This window comes from Podarcis erhardii, assembly GCF_964252035.2.
Source record: "Podarcis erhardii genome assembly, chromosome: 9".
Taxonomy (NCBI): Eukaryota; Metazoa; Chordata; class Lepidosauria; order Squamata; family Lacertidae; genus Podarcis; species Podarcis erhardii.
The window spans coordinates 69,632,635-69,650,563 of record NC_138512.1 but is presented as its reverse complement, the minus strand read 5'-3'; the positions used below and the strand labels follow the sequence as shown (position 1 = coordinate 69,650,563).

Here is a 17,929-nt window from a genome sequence, read left to right as displayed (position 1 = left end):
ATCCCGGCTTCTCTTTGCATCCCGGGATGTCCCTTTTTCAGTCTGGCGCTTGTCAGCAGGGTTGCACCAAAATGCTGAGGGACCAGCGCTGTGGCACGACCCTGCTGAAGAGCAATAGAAGGGAAGGTACTCCCCTCCTTACGTCCCAATTTTGGGGGCGAAAATGTTGGAAGGTGTGTGTCAGTGAACTGACATCGGAGCGAGAGGTGGAGGCAAGGCTCCCGAGCGGTGCAGGAAAGGGGACCAGCAGAGGGGAAGGAATTCAGCACAACACCAGCAGAGAAGGGAGGGAGATGGAGGATTCGGAGAGGGGTCTCCAAGACTCTTCGCCCGAAACTAGTGGAGAGAGCACAGGCACACCTCTACCCACTCCTTCCTTGCGCAGAAGAGTTCTGCGCAGGGAGAGTAGGCGGAGACTTGGCGTCAAACAACTTCTATGCTGGAAGAGGTTCAAGAAACGCGCACTGACGGATTCTGCAAGCGACTGAACGGCCACGGAGTGGAGGGCTGTCAGCCAAGGCATGGTTAGCCAGGCAATCTAGTCGAAAGTAACGGCAACTTACGCACAAGTAACCCCTTATAACCATTACAGTGTGTTATAGATGGTAATTTCAGTAGGCAGACAAGAAGCCATCTGTGTGCTGTTTTTGCTGTTGTTGTTGAGTTTTTTTGCAGCTGTCTTTTTCGTCTTGCTTTTCTTCCTTTTTTATTTGCTGCCAGTCTCCTCCTTTGAATTTTCCTCTCCACTGCCTGCTTCTCCCAGCTGTTTGTCTTCATTTGGTTGCAGTCCCAGTTGATTCAATGGTTTCTTTTAAAAAACCTCCAGTTGTGTGAAAGCGTCTTTAGTTACTCCTTCATAAGTTATTGGGAGTTTGAATGGCAGCCCCATCGGTACCTTACGCCTGCTTCGTGGACTACCGTCGTGCAAATTTTAAGTTCACAGCTGCGTTGCAGCGTTCTTGTGCAGAGATCCTGGTAGATGTTTATTGTTGAATTTTCTGTTACAGTTCTTCTCAGTGTTCTGAACTTTTGAATTAAGTCATTTTTAATTATGGAGGAGCTAAAGGAAACAAAGGGATGCGGGTAGCACTGTGGGTTAAACCACAGAGCCTAGGACTTGCTGATCAGAAGGTTGGAGGTTCGAATCCCCGCGACGGGGTGAGCTCCCATTGCTCGGTCCCTGCTCCTGCCAACCTAGCAGTTTGAAAGTGCATCAAAGTGCAAGTAGATAAATAGGTACCACTCCGGCGGGAAGGTAAACGACATTTCTGTGTACTGCTCTGGTTTGCCAGAAGCGGCTTAGTCATGCTGGCCACATGACCCGGAAGCTGTATGCCAGCTCCCTCGGCCAATAAAGTGAGATGAGCGCCGCAACCCCAGAGTCGGTCACGACTGGACCTAATGGTCAGGGGTCCCTTTATCTTTAAAGCGAGCAATGATGTCTCACCATTTTCTTTTACTTTGGATGGAGTGCTCTGTGCATCCTCTTGAAATGGCTGGCTTGTATAATGGCATCAGGAAGTATTTTCTTTATCCAGGACACACAATCCTCATGTAGGTTGTTGTCTCCAAAGCTCTCCAGAGACCCTCAGAGGTGTAGATTCTGGCGACAGTCCTGATTCTGCACATCCTTGAACTGCAATTTGATGTCAGATGGAGTGTTTTTTAAAATACATTTTTCATCATGCAGTCAAACCTTGGCTGTCAAACATAATCCATTCCGGAAGCCCGTTCGGCTTCCGAAATGTTCGACAACCGAGGTGCGGCTTCCGGTTGGTTGCATGTGCTTCTTGCTCTCAAGCGGAAGCCATGTCGGACATTCGACTTCCGAAAAATGTTCGGAAACTGGAGTATTTACTTACAGGTTTTCAGCGTTCGGGAGCCAAAACGTTCCAAAACAGAGGCGTTTGGGAGCTGAGGTTTGACTGTAGTTCTGTTCTTCTTGCTGAGTTCCATTGCTTCATTATCTGTTGTGGAAACGTCTGAGACATTTGGGTGCCTTTTACAGTACAGTATCTCCTCTCAGCGGTTTCAGTGCTTTACCCCAGTCCTCAGACTGATCTTTTAAAATTAGGGCAACTAAAGCTGCCATGCCAAATGGGATCATCTGGTCTATCTGAGGAGTTGTTGCTTTTTCACTGCATTGAGTCCTGGTGGTAATTTTGGAAATGGCAGTGGCCTGGGCTTGTGATTTTCGAGGATCTGAGACAGAGATGAAAACCAGTTGTCCTGGGTGCTGTTTCGTGTTCCTCTGATTCTGCAGCTCACAGCCTGCTTAGGGGCTTGTAAAAGTTTGAGCAAGGCTTTGTTCTGGAGCAAGCTAGGCTATGTTTGCTTCTGGGAAGGAAGAAGCAGGGGATCGAAATGCCATCTTGCCTCGAAGGATGGGGGTGGAGAGGGCTGATCTGGAGAAGGAGGGCAAGAAACTAGCGGAGCAATTTCACCCACATCACTTGCTCAAAACTTCAAAATTGCTCTCAGCTTTGAAAAGGTTGATGACATCTGCTGTAAAGGCAGCATCAAGCTGGACATTCAGGAATTAATGTGCAACCTGTTTATAGAGTGTCAGAGAGCACCAATTTTCTCGGTGCAGGATTTTGGTTATTTTGGTGCCGAGTTCAAATACTTCCATTGTAAATTGCTGACACCAAATCCTGCCATATTTTTTTTACAAAGCTGGCTTAGAACTGGTGAATCTAAAGTAATAAGTTTGGAGGGTTAGCAGCTTTGACAGCAGCAGATCTGTTCTATGCTTATGATACTAGTTTGTTCTCTTGTTAATTGTGCTGTTTAAAATGTGCATTTTACATTTGACTTCCTTTTCTTTTGAAGCATTTGGGATAATTGTTGTTAAGTTTGCTGTGTTAAATGTGCATTCTGTAGTTGACCTCCTTTGTAACGTTTTATTTTCAAATCTTAAAGCTAATATTTTAGTTTCCAGTTAATTTATATTTCATATTTGACTTTTCTCAGCAATTTTTTTTTTTATTCTGGATTGTTTTATTTGATGTTTTAATGTGTTGTAAACTGCTTTGGGATTCCGTTCTTAAAAACAGAAAGCAGTATAGAAATGAAATGAACAGCAAGAATAACAATAATAAGAGCCTCCTTCACTATTATTTATTTGTTGGATTAAAGCATCAAAGTCTGGCAAGAAGGAATGTTGTTTCAAAAATGACTGGAGAAATGATTAGTTAAGGGCAGGAGGGGGGACGAATTATTCTTTTTGTCCATTTAGGAGGAATAAAAGCAAACTCTCCAGCATTCCATTGATGAAATCCTAGCCCCTTTTAGATTTGTGGATTTGTGGAGGGGAGCAATGGCAATTTACATGACTGAGGAGAGAGCCTACAGTTGTATGTGGGGACCCTCAGGCCCAAGTTGGCCCTCCAAAACTCTCTTCCTGGCCCTCAGGACTGCTTCCACATATAGTTGAAGTGAATATAAGGCGGATTCAATCTAGAAACTCCTTGAAATTTTAAAAATACATATATACTTAAGAGTATTCCTTGATGCTTAAGCAAAGCAGTTTTTTGATCCTACATGCTTACAGGACTTCAAAGCACATCCAGACTCTCTAGTTTCTCCCTTGATGTAATAATTCTGATAATCTTCTTCACCTTTTCAAGAGGTCCGCTCTCTATGAAATGCCTGCTACTAAGCTTCTCTTAAGTGCAGTGGATTCTGCAGCAAAAGATTTTTTTAAATGTTCTGCTTAACATTATTATTATTACATGTTTATTTTATTACTATAAAGTTATTGTTATTGTTAATTTATTAATATTTTATTATTATCATTTAAAAATATATATACAGCCCTCTGTTTCAGGGCGGTTCACAACACAAAGTCACAACATAAAAGCACAAAATACATTATAAAATTAAGACAATTAACAAAGCTACAAACTAATAAAAATATACCCCCCAACAAAAGCCCCTAACCCCACAAATGCAAATGCAAATACAAAAATCTAAACTAACATATAACATTTTGAAACATTTTAAAACAAGAGCTTTTTTAAAAAATCAAACAGCAGCAGACTTTAGCTAGTACTTACCTTCCCTATTTTAATGAGCACACTGGCACCACCATCCCACTTCCAGAGACCCCTGAGATGTTCCTACTAAGATTGTTCCTCAATATTTAAGGTGGTTGTGCTCTTTCCCCAAATCCCTGGTCTCCCCAAATCAAGTCTCCTGACACCTTACTGCAGGGGTGAGGAACCTAAGGATCAGGGAGCTGAACATGGCCCTCCATCTCCGTCTGGCCCTCAGGACACTTGGCCACACCCCTCAGTGGTTCTGCTTCGCACCCGAAACATTTTTACTTGGATGAAATACGTCATTGAACTCTGATCCTAGCCCTTGCTTGTCTGGGAGGAGGATACACAGATGTGTGAGAGTGTATGTAGGACCCAGCCTATTTTACAAGGGAAAAATTTACATCTGTTGCCCCACCCACTTTTCTGGCCCCTTGAAGGTTGCTGAGAAGGGAATGTGGCCCTTGGATTGAGAAAGGGTTCCGCATCCCTGAGAAAAAAGTAAGTGGTGGCTGGTTCAGGTTTTCAGTTAAACTTCTAATACAGTGGACACTCGGGTTGTGAACAGGATCCGTGCGAGATGCACGTTCACAACCCGCAGCGTTCGCAACCCGCATCTTCGCACGCGTGGGTTGGGATTCGGTGCTTCTGCGCATGTGCAAAGTGCAATTTAGCGCATCTGCGCATGCACGACCACCAAAACCCGGAAGTAACCTGTTCTGATACTACTGGGTTTTGGTGGTCTGCAACCCGAAAAAATGCGACCTGAAGCGGCTGTAACCCGAGGTATGATTGTAATACCACCTAAGATGGTCAGCCTTAATCGTGTCTTCGAAATGTGTTTCCTGTTGGTCAGCGTTTAATGACTGTGGTCGCTTTCTGTCTTCTTTGCAGAGCAATGGGCTGCCGCGATTAGTTGCCAGCTCGATGGTGTGGGTCCCGGAAGGAGGGATGCTGCAAATCACCAACAGAATTCTGCAAGCTGAGGTGCCAGGGGTCAGCGATTCCGCGATCGTCTACACAATTAGAGATCAGCCACGATACGGTAAGCAGCAGGCGTATGAAACCACCCTGAAGAATCTAGCGAACCTTACAGAAAATCAGCTTCCCTTTTCCTGAAATTGCCAGGGCTACCTTGCTTGAGCAGAACATTGGCCTTGAACTTCGTTTTAGATAAAGTTAGGTGGAAACGCAGAGGTCTGCAGGAGGTGCCTGAGAATTTTCACTAACCACTGAAGCTTCCTTTGATATTCCTGCAGATTTCTTCACCTCTACCTTAGGTTTCTCAGTTAAAAACCCAAAATCCAGGAAACAGCTCCATGTCTGCTTATGGAGCCAGTTTATCCTGACAGCTTTCTTGCTGTATATGTGTGTGTGTGTGTGTAGATATATATAGATATATAGATATATAACAAACCAGATGCCGTTTAAAGCAACGGCTGGCAGAGAGAGAGCTGACGTATAAAACCGCCGCAGTCGAAGTGACTTTAGCAGAGGCCTTATGCCGTTGATGGGGTCTCTCTGCTAATTAGTATGAACGAGAAGCATTATTGTAAAAGACAGCAATCTTATCCTCAGGGGTTCTTATTTTCCCAGAGCCTGTTCTCTTTCTGAAGTTATAATTCCTCTCCTTGTATCGTCCCAATTATCTCCTCGACAACTAATTGATGACACAAACAAGGGAAGTTATTGCTTCAGGACAGGAGTAAGTAGATGAAAACTCCTGAACTTGGAAGTTATCACAAATTAGGTTTTACTTTTTTCCTGTGATGCATTCTTTTTAGGACTTAAATAAATAAACTTTAGAGAAGCACAGAAAGCAGGTTTTTTTAAAAAAATAATGTGTGGCCTATAGACATCCCCCCAGATGCCCCCTTTCCCCAGCATGTTGGGAGGTCTCTAGAGATGGCCCATTTATATTAGATGTGAAGCATCTAATGTGAAGCATCTGAAGATGGTTTGCTGAAGTTTACATTGGTATCCCCACCTCTTCTCAACAGAGCTCAGGATGGTGTGCTTTGATGTGGGCTACTTTAACCTCACAACAACCCTGTGAGCTGAGAGTGGTGCACGTGGCGTTGTGGTCTAAACCACAGAGCCTAGGGCTTGCCAACCAGAAAGTCGGTGGTTCGAATCCCTGCGATTGGGTGAGCTCCCGTTGCTCGGTCCCAGCTCCTGCCAACCTAGCAGTTTGAAAGCACGTCAAAGTGCAAGTAGATAAACAGGTACCACTCCGGCAGGAAGGTAAACGGCGTTTCCATGTGCTGCTCTGGTTCTCCAGAAGCAGCTTAGTCATGCTGGCCACATGACCCGGAAGCTGTCTGTGGACAAACGCCGGCTCCCTCGGCCTGTAGAGCGAGATGATCGCTGCAACCCCAGAGTCGTCTGTGAGTGGACCTAATGGTCAGGGGTCCCTTTACCTTTACTTTAACCTCACAACAACCCTGTGAGTTAGGCTCAGCTGAGAGAGAAAATTCAGTTGGCCCAACCTGAAAGCTTCATGATGCTGTAGAAATTTGAACGCTGGGCTGTGTAACCAGTTTTAGACTCAATAGATCTACCCTGAGCAAAACTTAACACCACACACTTGAATTGTTTTTATGCCAAATATGGCAGCAAGGTACCATCTTAGGAGAAACATTCCCGTGTATGAGTGAGAGACAGACAGACAGACAGACAGATAGCGAGGGCATGCTTTTTCTAAAACAATACTGCAGGCGACCTGCAGGACGAAAAAGGTTGCCCATCTCTGGTCCAAATCATGGAAGTGGCTCTCCAGAGTTTCAGATAAAGGTAGAAACAAGATTCCAGAGAATCTCCCAGACTTCCCTCCTCCTCTTTGTGGGTCCTATTGCTAATCATTTCTTCCTGCATATTTTATAATAATCCAAATCTTTTACCTCTCCATTGCGTCCAAAATTCACCATTTAACTACAATTGTTATTCCAATCCTGCTAATGATTTTAACTGTTTACAATGGTTTTTAAGATGAATGATAAATTCCCCCCATTCCTTATTAAAATTTTGGTCTTCCTGATTTCTGATTCTTCCAGTCATTTTAGCCATTTTGGCATAATCCATCAACTTGATCTCCCATTCCTCTCTGGTAGGGCACGCAAAAACCTTTAAACTTAAGATAAAAGTTTTTCCATGATCTATTTGGGGAAGCTGGAGACTGAACCTTGAGACTGTCCGCATGGAAAACGTGTGCTCTTTTGCTGAGCTACAGCCCTTTCAGAGGAGTCTTCTATTTCCTATAACTATTTCCTAGCCGTTTTGTGTTATTTATCTAACAAGGGAGATATTTGCCCACTACACGACGACCATTAAGGCAACCAGCAACACTTCTGGCTCCAGTAAGCTTCTTTTCGCCAACTCCCCCAAGTCTTACAATAGAGAAAGAGAGAGATCATCATTATTACCATCGGTCAATGTCCCTCCCACATCCCCGGCAATGATTTGAGCTAAATTTAGCTACCGCAGTGTGATTTCACAAAGGCTGGAAGGACAGAGGAAGTATCAATTACATGCCAGATTGGCTTGGTGTGTGGGTTTATTTAATTGAGATGTATGCATTTTAAATAATTCAGCAGTTAGATATTAAATAGACATCGCGGAAGCCCCGATGGGACTCGATCTGTCAGGAGCACAAACACGGGCCGCCAGACAGCGGCCTCCAAACTGTCAGCGTAATGGAATCTGTAACTCTGGTGTCAAAATAGATTACAGGCCTCAGTGGCTGCGTCCCATCAGCAACCCAGAGGACAGCTGCAGGCAGCGGCGCTAATATTGAATCCCAATATTATTGTCAGCGTGATAGGATTTCTGTTGAGAGTTGTCCCAACGTCTGTAATAATGCTGGAGGAGTGCAGGTTTTACAAAGCTTCCGGTGTTGCTGAGCCCTCTCTAGCCTCATAAATACAAAATGGAACAGCCTCAGCAGGAGCGTCTGAGAGGTTGGTTCCGCTTCCTGAGGTCCAAGCCAGCTGAGGAGAAAGCAAGGGCTTAGCATACTAGTATACTCTGTATTCTTGAAGGAGCATCTCAACCACCATCGTTCTGCCCAGACACTGAGCTCCAGCTCTGAGGGCCTTCTGGCGGTTCTCTCCCTGCAAGAAGTGAAGTTATAGGGAACCAGGCAGAGGGCCTTTTTGGTAGTGGCACCTGCCTTGTGGAACGCCCTCCGTCAAGGAAATAAACAATGATCTGACTTTTAGAAGACATCTGAAGACAGCCCTGTATAGGGAAGCTTTTTAACGTCTGATGTTTTATTGTGTTTTCAAAACTCTGTTGGGAGCTGCCCAGAGTGGCTTGGGCAACCTAGTCAGATGCACGATGTTAAGTTGTGGGTGAACATATCAGACGACACAGCGATTCTTCAAACAGCTCTTTTTTATTCACAGGCCAGAACAGAACTGAACTGAAGGGTTCAGCCAGCCTGCTTATATAGAGCTCCACTAGAATGCAACAGTAACCATTTTCTGTAACTATCCAATCACTGAACGTCACTTTCAATCCCTTATTTGCATATGTGGACCTGAGTGAAAACTATCTACAGTATCCCCCTGCTGGCCCAGGGTGAGAACTTCAGTACATAACACACGACATACAAATATTATTATTATTTGTATTATTATTAGCGTAGAAGCAGGAACTGTGGCACAGAAGCTGCCTTATATGGACCATTGGGTCCATCCAGCTCAGTATGTCAACACGGACTGGTCGTGGCTGCCTGCGATTTCAGGCAGCGTTCTCTCCCTGCCCTACCTAAAGATGCTGGTACCTTCTGCATGCCAAGCAGGTGCTCTCTGAAGGCAACCTCAGAGCTGAAGTGGGCCCAGTCAGGACCAGACACAAGTGCTGTAAATATAAACAGGGGGGAGCCGAGGCTGTAAGTACAGCAGCTGGCTGAGAGAAGAGCTATTCATTCCAGCAAAGGCCTGGCAGAGGCTAAGAGGTTCTGTGCAGTTAGGCCACCCATTCCTATTCCTCTAGGCCTTCTCCCAAGTAGGCCAACTCCTCAATTCTATGATTCGATGTACTTCCGCAAATCTGCAGGGTCTGCTGATACCTCCCTCCAGTGTTCAGGTGATGCCATTTTGTCTACATAACCCATGACTCACATCCCCTGAACTTTGGAAATAGAGGGAATGATGCTATAGCCTCTTCACTCAGAGGTCAGGTGAGATCTGACTCCCCCAACACCCGGTCAACCCTCAGCCTTAACCTTTCCCCTTTACTGCCTGATTTACTGCAAGCAGTGAGTAGTAAGGAATGAGATAGGTTTTAGGTTATGCTATGCTTCTAATAGGTTGTGTTATATTCTGGATAATGTATGTTTTAATAGATTGTGTCTGAATAGGATGAGAGTGTTGGAGATACGTGCAAATGTGTATGTGAATCCGGTCTTGGGTGTTTGATTTTCGTTGTTGTGTATACTGTGTATATACGGACAATGACAATAAATTTATCTAATCTAATCTAATCTAATTTCATGGAACTTAAATCCAACTATAGGTAGGTAGCCGTGTTGGTCTGCCATAGTCAGAACAAAATAAAAAAACCCCCTTCCAGTAGCACCTTAAGGTAAAGGTAAAGGGACCCCTGACCATTAGGTCCAGTCGTGACCAACTCTGGGGTTGCAGCACTCATCTCGCTTTATTGGCCGAGGGAGCCGGCGTACAGCTTCCGGGTCATGTCCCGCCAGAGTGGTACCTATTTATCTACTTGCACTTTTGATGTGCTTTTGAATTGCTAGGTTGGCAGGAGCTCAGCCCGCCGCGGGGATTCGAACCGCCGACCTTCTGATCGACAAGTCCTAGGCTCTGTGGTTTAACCCACAGTGCCACCCACGTCCTACTCAGTAGCACCTTAGAGACCAACTATGTTTGTTATTGGTATGAGCTTTCGTGTGCATGTACACTTCTTCAGATACCTGAAGAAATGTGCATACACACAATACCTGTTTCTTCAGATACCTGTATCTGAAGAAGTGCGCATGCCCACAAAAGCTCATACCAATAACAAAATTGCTTGGTCTCTAAGGTGCTACTGAAGGGAATTTTTTTTTTATTTTGTTAAATCCAGCTCTCACCCAGGTAACCAGGCTGCTCCACAACCTTGTGGGGAAGAATTGCAGAGCGAATGCGCCTTCCTTTATGCCTTTGGCTGGTCATGTTTTCCCACACCATGAACAGGAGATGGTTCACATCTCCATCCCGCAGTGACAAGAATGTAAGAGGAGCTCTGCGGGATCAAATGAAAAGGTTGACCTTTTTTCCCCTGTCCTGTTTCCTACAGTGGCCAGTTGGGTTAGCTGCTTCTGGGAAGCCCACCAACAGGGCCTGAAGATGGTCGCCCTTTTGGTGTCCAATTGTCCCCCCACCTCCCATATTCAAATGTGTGGGGCTTGCAATTATTGCCTATTCATCTGCTACTGCACATCTGCATTGTCTGAAGCTGCCCTTGGATTTGCTTAACTATCGTCTCGCTTCCCTGGGACTGCCTTCGAAAAGTCCTCTTTCATTGGAAGAGAGAGCATAAGTAACATCTGGTGTTTTTGTAGAGATCAGTATATTTGTTAGATGTGCATGTTACAAAGGATTAATGTAGGATGCTTCAGCCGGCGTTCCTTGCAAGGCAGGAAGCTTTTCTCCTTTTCTCGGTTGTTTGAAATATTTCCAAACTCCCCCCTCCATTCAATGGATTCCAGGGCAGTGAACATAAAAAAATTATTCAGATGAAACACAAAAACCCATTGCAATCATAGCCGTTTGCAGACCGAGAGGCAATAGGAAATAGTATGAAAACTTAAAAGTAGACAGAGAGGCAACAAAAACCTCTTAAAATGCCAGAGCGGTTAACTAAACTGACTTGTTAGAAAACAAAGAAATGTATAGAAAGATGAGCATTATACACCAGCCTTTAGAATGAGGGGAATATATAGAGTGCACATAGAATTGGAAGGGACCCCAAGGGTCATCTAGTCCAGCTCGAACCCACAACCCTGAGATTAAGAATCTCATGCTCTACCAACTGAGCTATGATAACGTTGTGCTTTTTAATTCCTTTTCATCCATTAAAATAAGTGGAACTAACTTTTCAACGGGAGAAGAACAAGTGGTATAAGATTTTGTATCAATATAGTTCTGCGTTCTTTTTTTCTTCTTTGTTGACAACGGCAACAACACAAAACGCTATGGCAAATAATGCACTTGCCTGGTGCTCAAAAGACTGCAACGCTGGTACCACCATATACCGCCAACCTTTAGCAAAAAGCTGCGGGTTCTGTGTTGGCGTCCTGGTCATTCCTGACAATTGCTGCTTGAAAGGCCATCTCCCTCTTCATCTCTCCTTCCTCAGGCGAAGTGGTGTTCCTGGTCCCAATGCCGGAATCCATCAGGCTCTCCTCCTCTGATGGTGATTAACGACCTAAGCCTTTAATGAGGCTTCAGGCACGTTCCTCTTTACGCAGACAGCAGAAGGAGCTGGAAATATGTGCTACATCGCTATGTTTATTTCTAACTACAATGGTACCTCGGGTTACATACGCTTCAGGTTACATATGCTTCAGGTTACAGACTCCACTAACCCAGAAATAGTGCTTCCAACAGTCTGGAATGTAAACAGAGTCTTGTGACTCCAAAAACTGCACAGTGGCATAACAGAAATCTAACAGAAAGGCCATCTCCCTCTTTATCTCTTCTTCCTCAGGTGAAGTGGTGTTCCTGGTCCCGATGCCAGCAGATGACCCCGGGCCAGTATGGCAGCCTCTGCCTGACGGAAGAGGAGCCACACCAACAACCTCGTTCACACAGCGAGACATCAATGAAGGCGTGATCTGGTACAGGCACTCTGGATCTGAGACAGAGAGCGACTCCTTTCGCTTCCAGGCATGTTATGCATCACCAAACTCCTTGCTTATTTAATCCCTCACAGAACTGCTTTCCTGACCGCTTGCCAGCCATGGCATCAGTCGCACTTGTCAGATTCCTCATAGTTGTTGGCAAAGATCCCTGCTAGGGCTGGGCGATATCTGGTTTTGAACATTGCATCACCAACCTAACCTTGCCATATACTCAGGAGTCAGCAACCTTTTTCAGCCATGGGCCAGTCCACCGTCCCTCAGACCTTGTGGGGGGCCGGACTATATTTTGAAAAAAGAAAGAACGAATTCCTATGCCCCACAAATAACCCAGAGATGCATTTTAAATAAAAGCACACATTCTACTCATGTAAAAACACCAGGCAGGCCCCGCAAATAACCCAGAGATGCATTTTAAATAAAAGGACACATTCTACTCATGTAAAAACACGTTGATTCCCGGACCGTCCGCGGGCCAGATTTAGAAGGTGTTTGGGCCGGATCCAGCCCCCGGGCCCTAGTTTGCCTACCCCTGCATATACTGATATATCACAATGTTTGAAATAAGGATGGAGCTACGCAGAGGCACTGGCTGGCTTTGCGGTTTCCCCCACATTGTGCTTTTTACATAGCACACATACACACGCACATCATGATATTCGCAATGTATCGCCAGGTCAAAAATTATGAAACCAATATCAACGATATGGATTTGGATGTTATATTGATATATCGCCCAGCCCTTGTCCCTGCAGGCATAGAACTGTGTTACTATCAGGCCTCTTTCCCAAGATACGAATTATTTTTTTAAATGCCAAGTTGTGTTTCTCAACAAGGCCCCTCTCATTAGGTTTAACACTCTCCTGAAAGGCTAAGCTAACTCGAATGCTTGTGTGCCATGTTTTCTGCGTTTGCCTCACCGCATAGAAGCAGTTACGGTAGCACTCGGGAGGCAATTAAAGTAATTTCTGAGGTAATTAACATAAGTGATAATGAGGAAGTGTTGAAGTGCCGGATGTTGAACAAGCTAATCTTTAATTTAATGGCTGTGTTGCTGTTAACTTGCATGCATTTTGCATGACTGAGGGGTGATGTTTTCCTTGCTGTAGCACCTTGCTGCTGGGGCCATAATTGTATGGTAAATTGTGCCAGGGGAGAGAAGCCACAGCTAGCTCTATCCTACCGCAAAACAATAATCCATCTGCCGGCTTCCTGATGAATGGGGTTGGCGCTGCGGAGGAAATGCAGATGAATTATTTTTTTGTTAGCGCTCAGGGAACTGAGCTTCCAGTGACCTCTAATAAAAACGGATCCCACAAGTCAATTTATGGATTTATTATTTACTTGTTGGAATATTTTTTTTCAATGTTGCCGTTTCCCATGGTTCCATTGATAAAACATTTGGCTGCAGTCCAGAAAACTGAGCAGAATACATGGGCTCTCTGTTCCCATCCGCAAGAGGGAAATTCTCCATGTCCCCACAGACATTCCATGCTGCAACATTCTGAGCCCATTCTCTTGCTCAAGAGAATGCAGTTGGAAATTCTGAGCTGCAATATTATTATTATTATTATTATTATTATTATTATTATTATTATTATATCACTTCTCAGTGGTTCTCAATCTTTCTGAATTCAGAGCATAGTTTGCACATCAACTTCTGGTCTTCCATGGCATTTCTGCTCACCAGAATGCAAGTCCGCCATTCTGTGGCACATTCTCAGATGCATTCTCAGTTCATGAATGGCACTCTGGCCTAGCCTTTGGGACCTCATGGTTGCCTTACATGAATGGAGAGTGTGTTCTGGAGCATCCCAACGCTCCCTTTTTGATGTGCTTCGCAGAAGAAAATTGGTAAGCTGTCTCGCAGGGAAGTTCCTACAATGGTACCTCTGGATGTGAACGGGATCCGTTCCGGAGCCCCGTTCGCATCCTGAAGTGAATGCAACCCACGTCTGCGCATGCGCGGGTCTCAATTCGCCACTTCTGCACATGCATGTGATGTCATTTTGAGCGTCTGCGCATGCGTGAGTGGTGAAACCCGGAAGTAACACGCTCTGTTACTTCCGGGTCGCTGCGGAGCGTAACCTGAAAACGCTCAACCTGAAGCACATTTAACCTGAGGTATGACTGTAATTGATGTCATCAAGGGGCCCCTAATAATCTTCTGAAGAGTGCAACAACACAACACAACAATGGTGTTTGTTGAGAAAAGACTTGATTTATTTGTATGTTCTTCCTGCACAGAATGAGTGTTTAGCCTGTAGGAAACTAGGCAGAGGGTTTTTGGTTTTTTTAAGGCAATTTTTGGAGATGTGCAGATTACGCAATAAACCTTAGAAGGCAGCCGCTGCACCTGTTTGTTATGATGTGTAAAAAAAATCCTCATTCATTTCTGTGTTGCCACATTTGCAGGTCTCTAGTGCTGTCGCCCCACAAGCCCACCTGGAGACGCACTTGCTCAACATTGCCATCCTGCCACACACTCCAGATTCCCCCATGATCTCCTTGGGCTCTTCTTTCCACATGACCGTAAGTCCAACCCAAGGCAATAAACAGTGAGAAGAAGTCACTCCTCTGTATTTCCTGGTTTGTTTGTTTTTTTTATCCATTGGTAAAGAATATTCTGCAACTAAAGCTGCAATCTGGTATCTGGTCACCATTGAACTTCAGGGGGCTTCTGAGTAGATATATTCATAAGACTGCACTGTTAGTTCAGGAAATATGAAAACAAATCCCTGGTTGTGTAACTTAACTCCACACAATCCTAAACTGATTTTCAGGTTACTTAAAGTGAATGGCTGCAAAATATTGTTTCTTCCCCTGCCTGTCCCATTGCAGACCCCATTTGGATTAGTCTTCTAAAAAGACTGCCTTATATTGAGTCAGACGAGTGGTCTATCTAACTCACTATTGTCTGCACTGGTTGGACAGTGTTCTCGAAGCGACCAGCATGAGTTTGACCAAACTGCGGGAGGCAGTGGAAGACAGGAGTGCCTGGCATGCTCTAGTCCATGGGGTCACCAAGAGTCGGGCACGACTAAACGACTAAACAACAACAACAATTACCAGCATCAGGGTTTCCCAAACTTGGGTCTCCAGCTGTTGTTGGACTACAACCCCCATCGTCTCTAGCTAGCTGGACCAGTGGTCAGGGATAATGGGAACTGTAGTCCAAAAACCTCTGTTTGGGAAATCCTGGTCTTACACTGACTTGTCTCTCCAGGGTTTCAGACTGGAGACTCTCCCAGCCCCACCTGGAGATGCCAGGAATTGAACCTGAGACCTTCTCCATGCAAAGCTGATGTTCAAACAGTTGGGCTACAACCATTTGGCCAAGGAGCACTCCTGTCTGTGGCCAGCAGGCTATTGTTGTACGTGTTGAAGTGCTCGTTTCCCATGAGACATTTTGCCTTATTATGCAAAATGGGTGGAGCTAGCAGCTGAAAGCAAAAGTGGCTCTGAGAGATGGGCTTGGGCCAAAGATTAGTATAATAACACTACCTGCAGAGTCGGTGTTGATAGTGCACCAGGTTCCATGAAAAACAGCTCCATGGGGTCTGGTTGGCACCTCTAGGAGTGCCCGAATGTCAGGCTTCAGGGAACTGGTGGTAGTAAATAAGCAGATCAATGCCTAACCGCCAATACCAATGCCTAACCGCCAATACCAAGAAAGTTGTGACCATTTGCTATGAGGCAGGCAAAAACCAAGTGGCTGGTGCCAATTTGCCAAGTGGAAAAATTCCTACCAGGCTCCTCAACGGCGACCAACCAAGGTCTATAGCAAGGTCAAGGAACGAAAACCTTAAAGGGTGGGAGGGTGGGAAACGCAGGAACAGCTGGTAAGCGGCAAAGAGGGAGATCCCCAGCCACATCCTGCTTTAACTAAGGCAGGCCACACCCCAAGAGCCAGCCAATTAGCTGGTCAGGAGGTGACACGGCCGGGAATCCCCCCAATTGCGCAGGACTGGGGCCGTGAAGCCCGCAACTCCACCTCCTTCGAAGGGCAAAAGTGGCTTTCTATCACTCTCAAAGCCCATCTAGTCTTGGGCAAAGGGGGGTCAGGAATGCTGTCCAAGGACACCGAATCTGCCAGCTGTCCCTCTCCAGGTGTTTCCTCTTCTGGCTGTTCCTCACCCAGTATTTCCCAGCTTTTCCCCTCTGGACTATGCTCCTCTGCAAGCCACTGTTCTAAATCAGTACTGTCCTGCCCTTAGGAAAGTTCAGGAAAAGGGTGTGTGTGTGACTCCCACCATTCATCCTCAGTCCAGTCCCTGACACCGAGTCACTCATCTAGAGTTCCTCTTCAAGAGCTGAAGATAAAAGCATTTTGTCCAGCTCAGCCTTCAGCTGTGTGGGAATGACTATTTGCGCCATGCTATGGTGACTTGATTTTGATCCTTTTATAAAGCAAAAAAAATAATGATAGCGGTATTGGTTGTTCAGAACATTTCTGGGGTTTTATGGCAAATTGCTTGCTATGGAATTTGAGGATTTAATGACATATTATGCTTTACTGATGGGATTCTCCCTGCTCTCTGGCAGTGTGTGTGTGTGTGTGTGTGTGTGTGTGTGTGTGTGTGCCCACGCGCAGAGGGACTGTGCTTTTCAATCTATCCTTCATAAAATGGTTTCCTGCATCATCATGATCCAGTCTGTGTGATGCTTTCCTAAATTCTTTCTGAATAGATTGGCTGCTGCCTGCAGGAAAGAAGGTGCTCAGTGCCATGTCGAAACTGCTTTAAATAACTTACATAGGGAGGTCAAGTGAAGTTTGGCAGAATTCTAGCTTCATCATGCTTTCAGATAGATGAGGTTTTGAAGTCACTCAATCCCAACACTGACATATAACTCCCTATCTCTCTCGTATATCAGCTGCTCCCTTAATTTGTCCCTCATGGGGTTTTTTTGTGGGGGGTAACTCTCCTAAGCATCTTGGTCTCAGCCTGTCACTTCTTAATTTCTTTCAGGCTCTGGAAGATCGTGTGACCCCGATAGAACCCCATCATCTCTCCTTTGTCAACTCGGAGAGCCCAACTGAGAAAGTCGTGTACAATGTGACTGTACCTTTGCCACCAAATCAAGGCAAGATAACCTAGTAAAGGAGCTGTTGTGTTATTTTATTGACAGTTGAAACCTGGAGACTGGCAAAAAAAGCATCGAGGAGGGGATGGATTGTGGGGGATAGAAGCAATGAATCGGGGCTTGCCTAGAATAAGGTTTATAGCTAAGCCAGCTCAGGGAAGACCAAAGAGCTGTCTTCAGGTGAAGCCTAAGGATGAGACTATTGCTTCTTTTTCTCTGTTTTTGCAACCCACTATTTATGGGACACGGGTGGTGCTGTGGGTTAAACCACAGAGCCTAGGACTTGCCGATCAGTATGAATGGGGTGAGCTCCCGTTGCTTGGTCCCAGCTCCTGCCAACCTAGCAATTCGAAAGCATGTCAAAGTGCAAGTAGATAAATAGGTACCACTCCGGCGGGAAGGTAAACGGCGTGTCTGTGCCCTGCTGTGGTTCTCCAGAAGCGGCTTAGTCATGCTGGCCACATGACTTGGAAGCTGTACACCGGCTCGCTCGGCCAATAAAGCGAGATGAGCGCCGCAACCCCAGAGTCGGCCCGGCTAGACCTAATGGTCAGGGGTCCCTTTACCTTTATTTATGGTGAAATTCCTAGGCTCGGATCAGATTGGCTTAGATTAAGCAGAGTTATTTTTCTGTAAAATGTGTTACGGTTAAGCAGAGCCAATCTGAATCAAGGCCCCCCTTCTGGCACCTGGCGTGATGCTTCGGAAGAATTGTGCAAGGCTGGAGACTCTGCAGGACACAGTCTTGGCATTTCGGAAATGACTCCTGGCAAGGCGCCAGGGATGAGCAGCCTGCCCCGGCTGCAGTGACTGCTATATAAACAGCATGGAAGTGTCAAGCAAAGGGGGTGGGTTGTGTGCAGAGAGCAGCAGAAGTGTTATGAGGAGTGACAAAAGGCCTAATGTGAATTCTGTCTCCCGTGGAGTTTACGGAACTAGA

The 17,929-nt window shown here is 45.5% G+C and overlaps 1 protein-coding gene across 2 annotated transcripts in view; it reads left to right on the top strand.

Moving 5' to 3' along the window:
- The window catches only part of FRAS1 (Fraser extracellular matrix complex subunit 1), a 384,087-nt gene that overhangs the window by 262,061 nt on the left and 104,097 nt on the right, over window positions 1-17,929 (top strand). For both annotated transcript variants that reach the window (XM_081876572.1, XM_081876571.1), the window contains exons 29-32: window positions 4,935-5,085; window positions 11,754-11,932; window positions 14,320-14,436; window positions 16,875-16,989. In XM_081876572.1, the coding sequence (XP_081732698.1) occupies window positions 4,935-5,085; window positions 11,754-11,932; window positions 14,320-14,436; window positions 16,875-16,989 (562 nt within the window). The remainder of the gene's footprint in view (window positions 1-4,934; window positions 5,086-11,753; window positions 11,933-14,319; window positions 14,437-16,874; window positions 16,990-17,929) is intronic.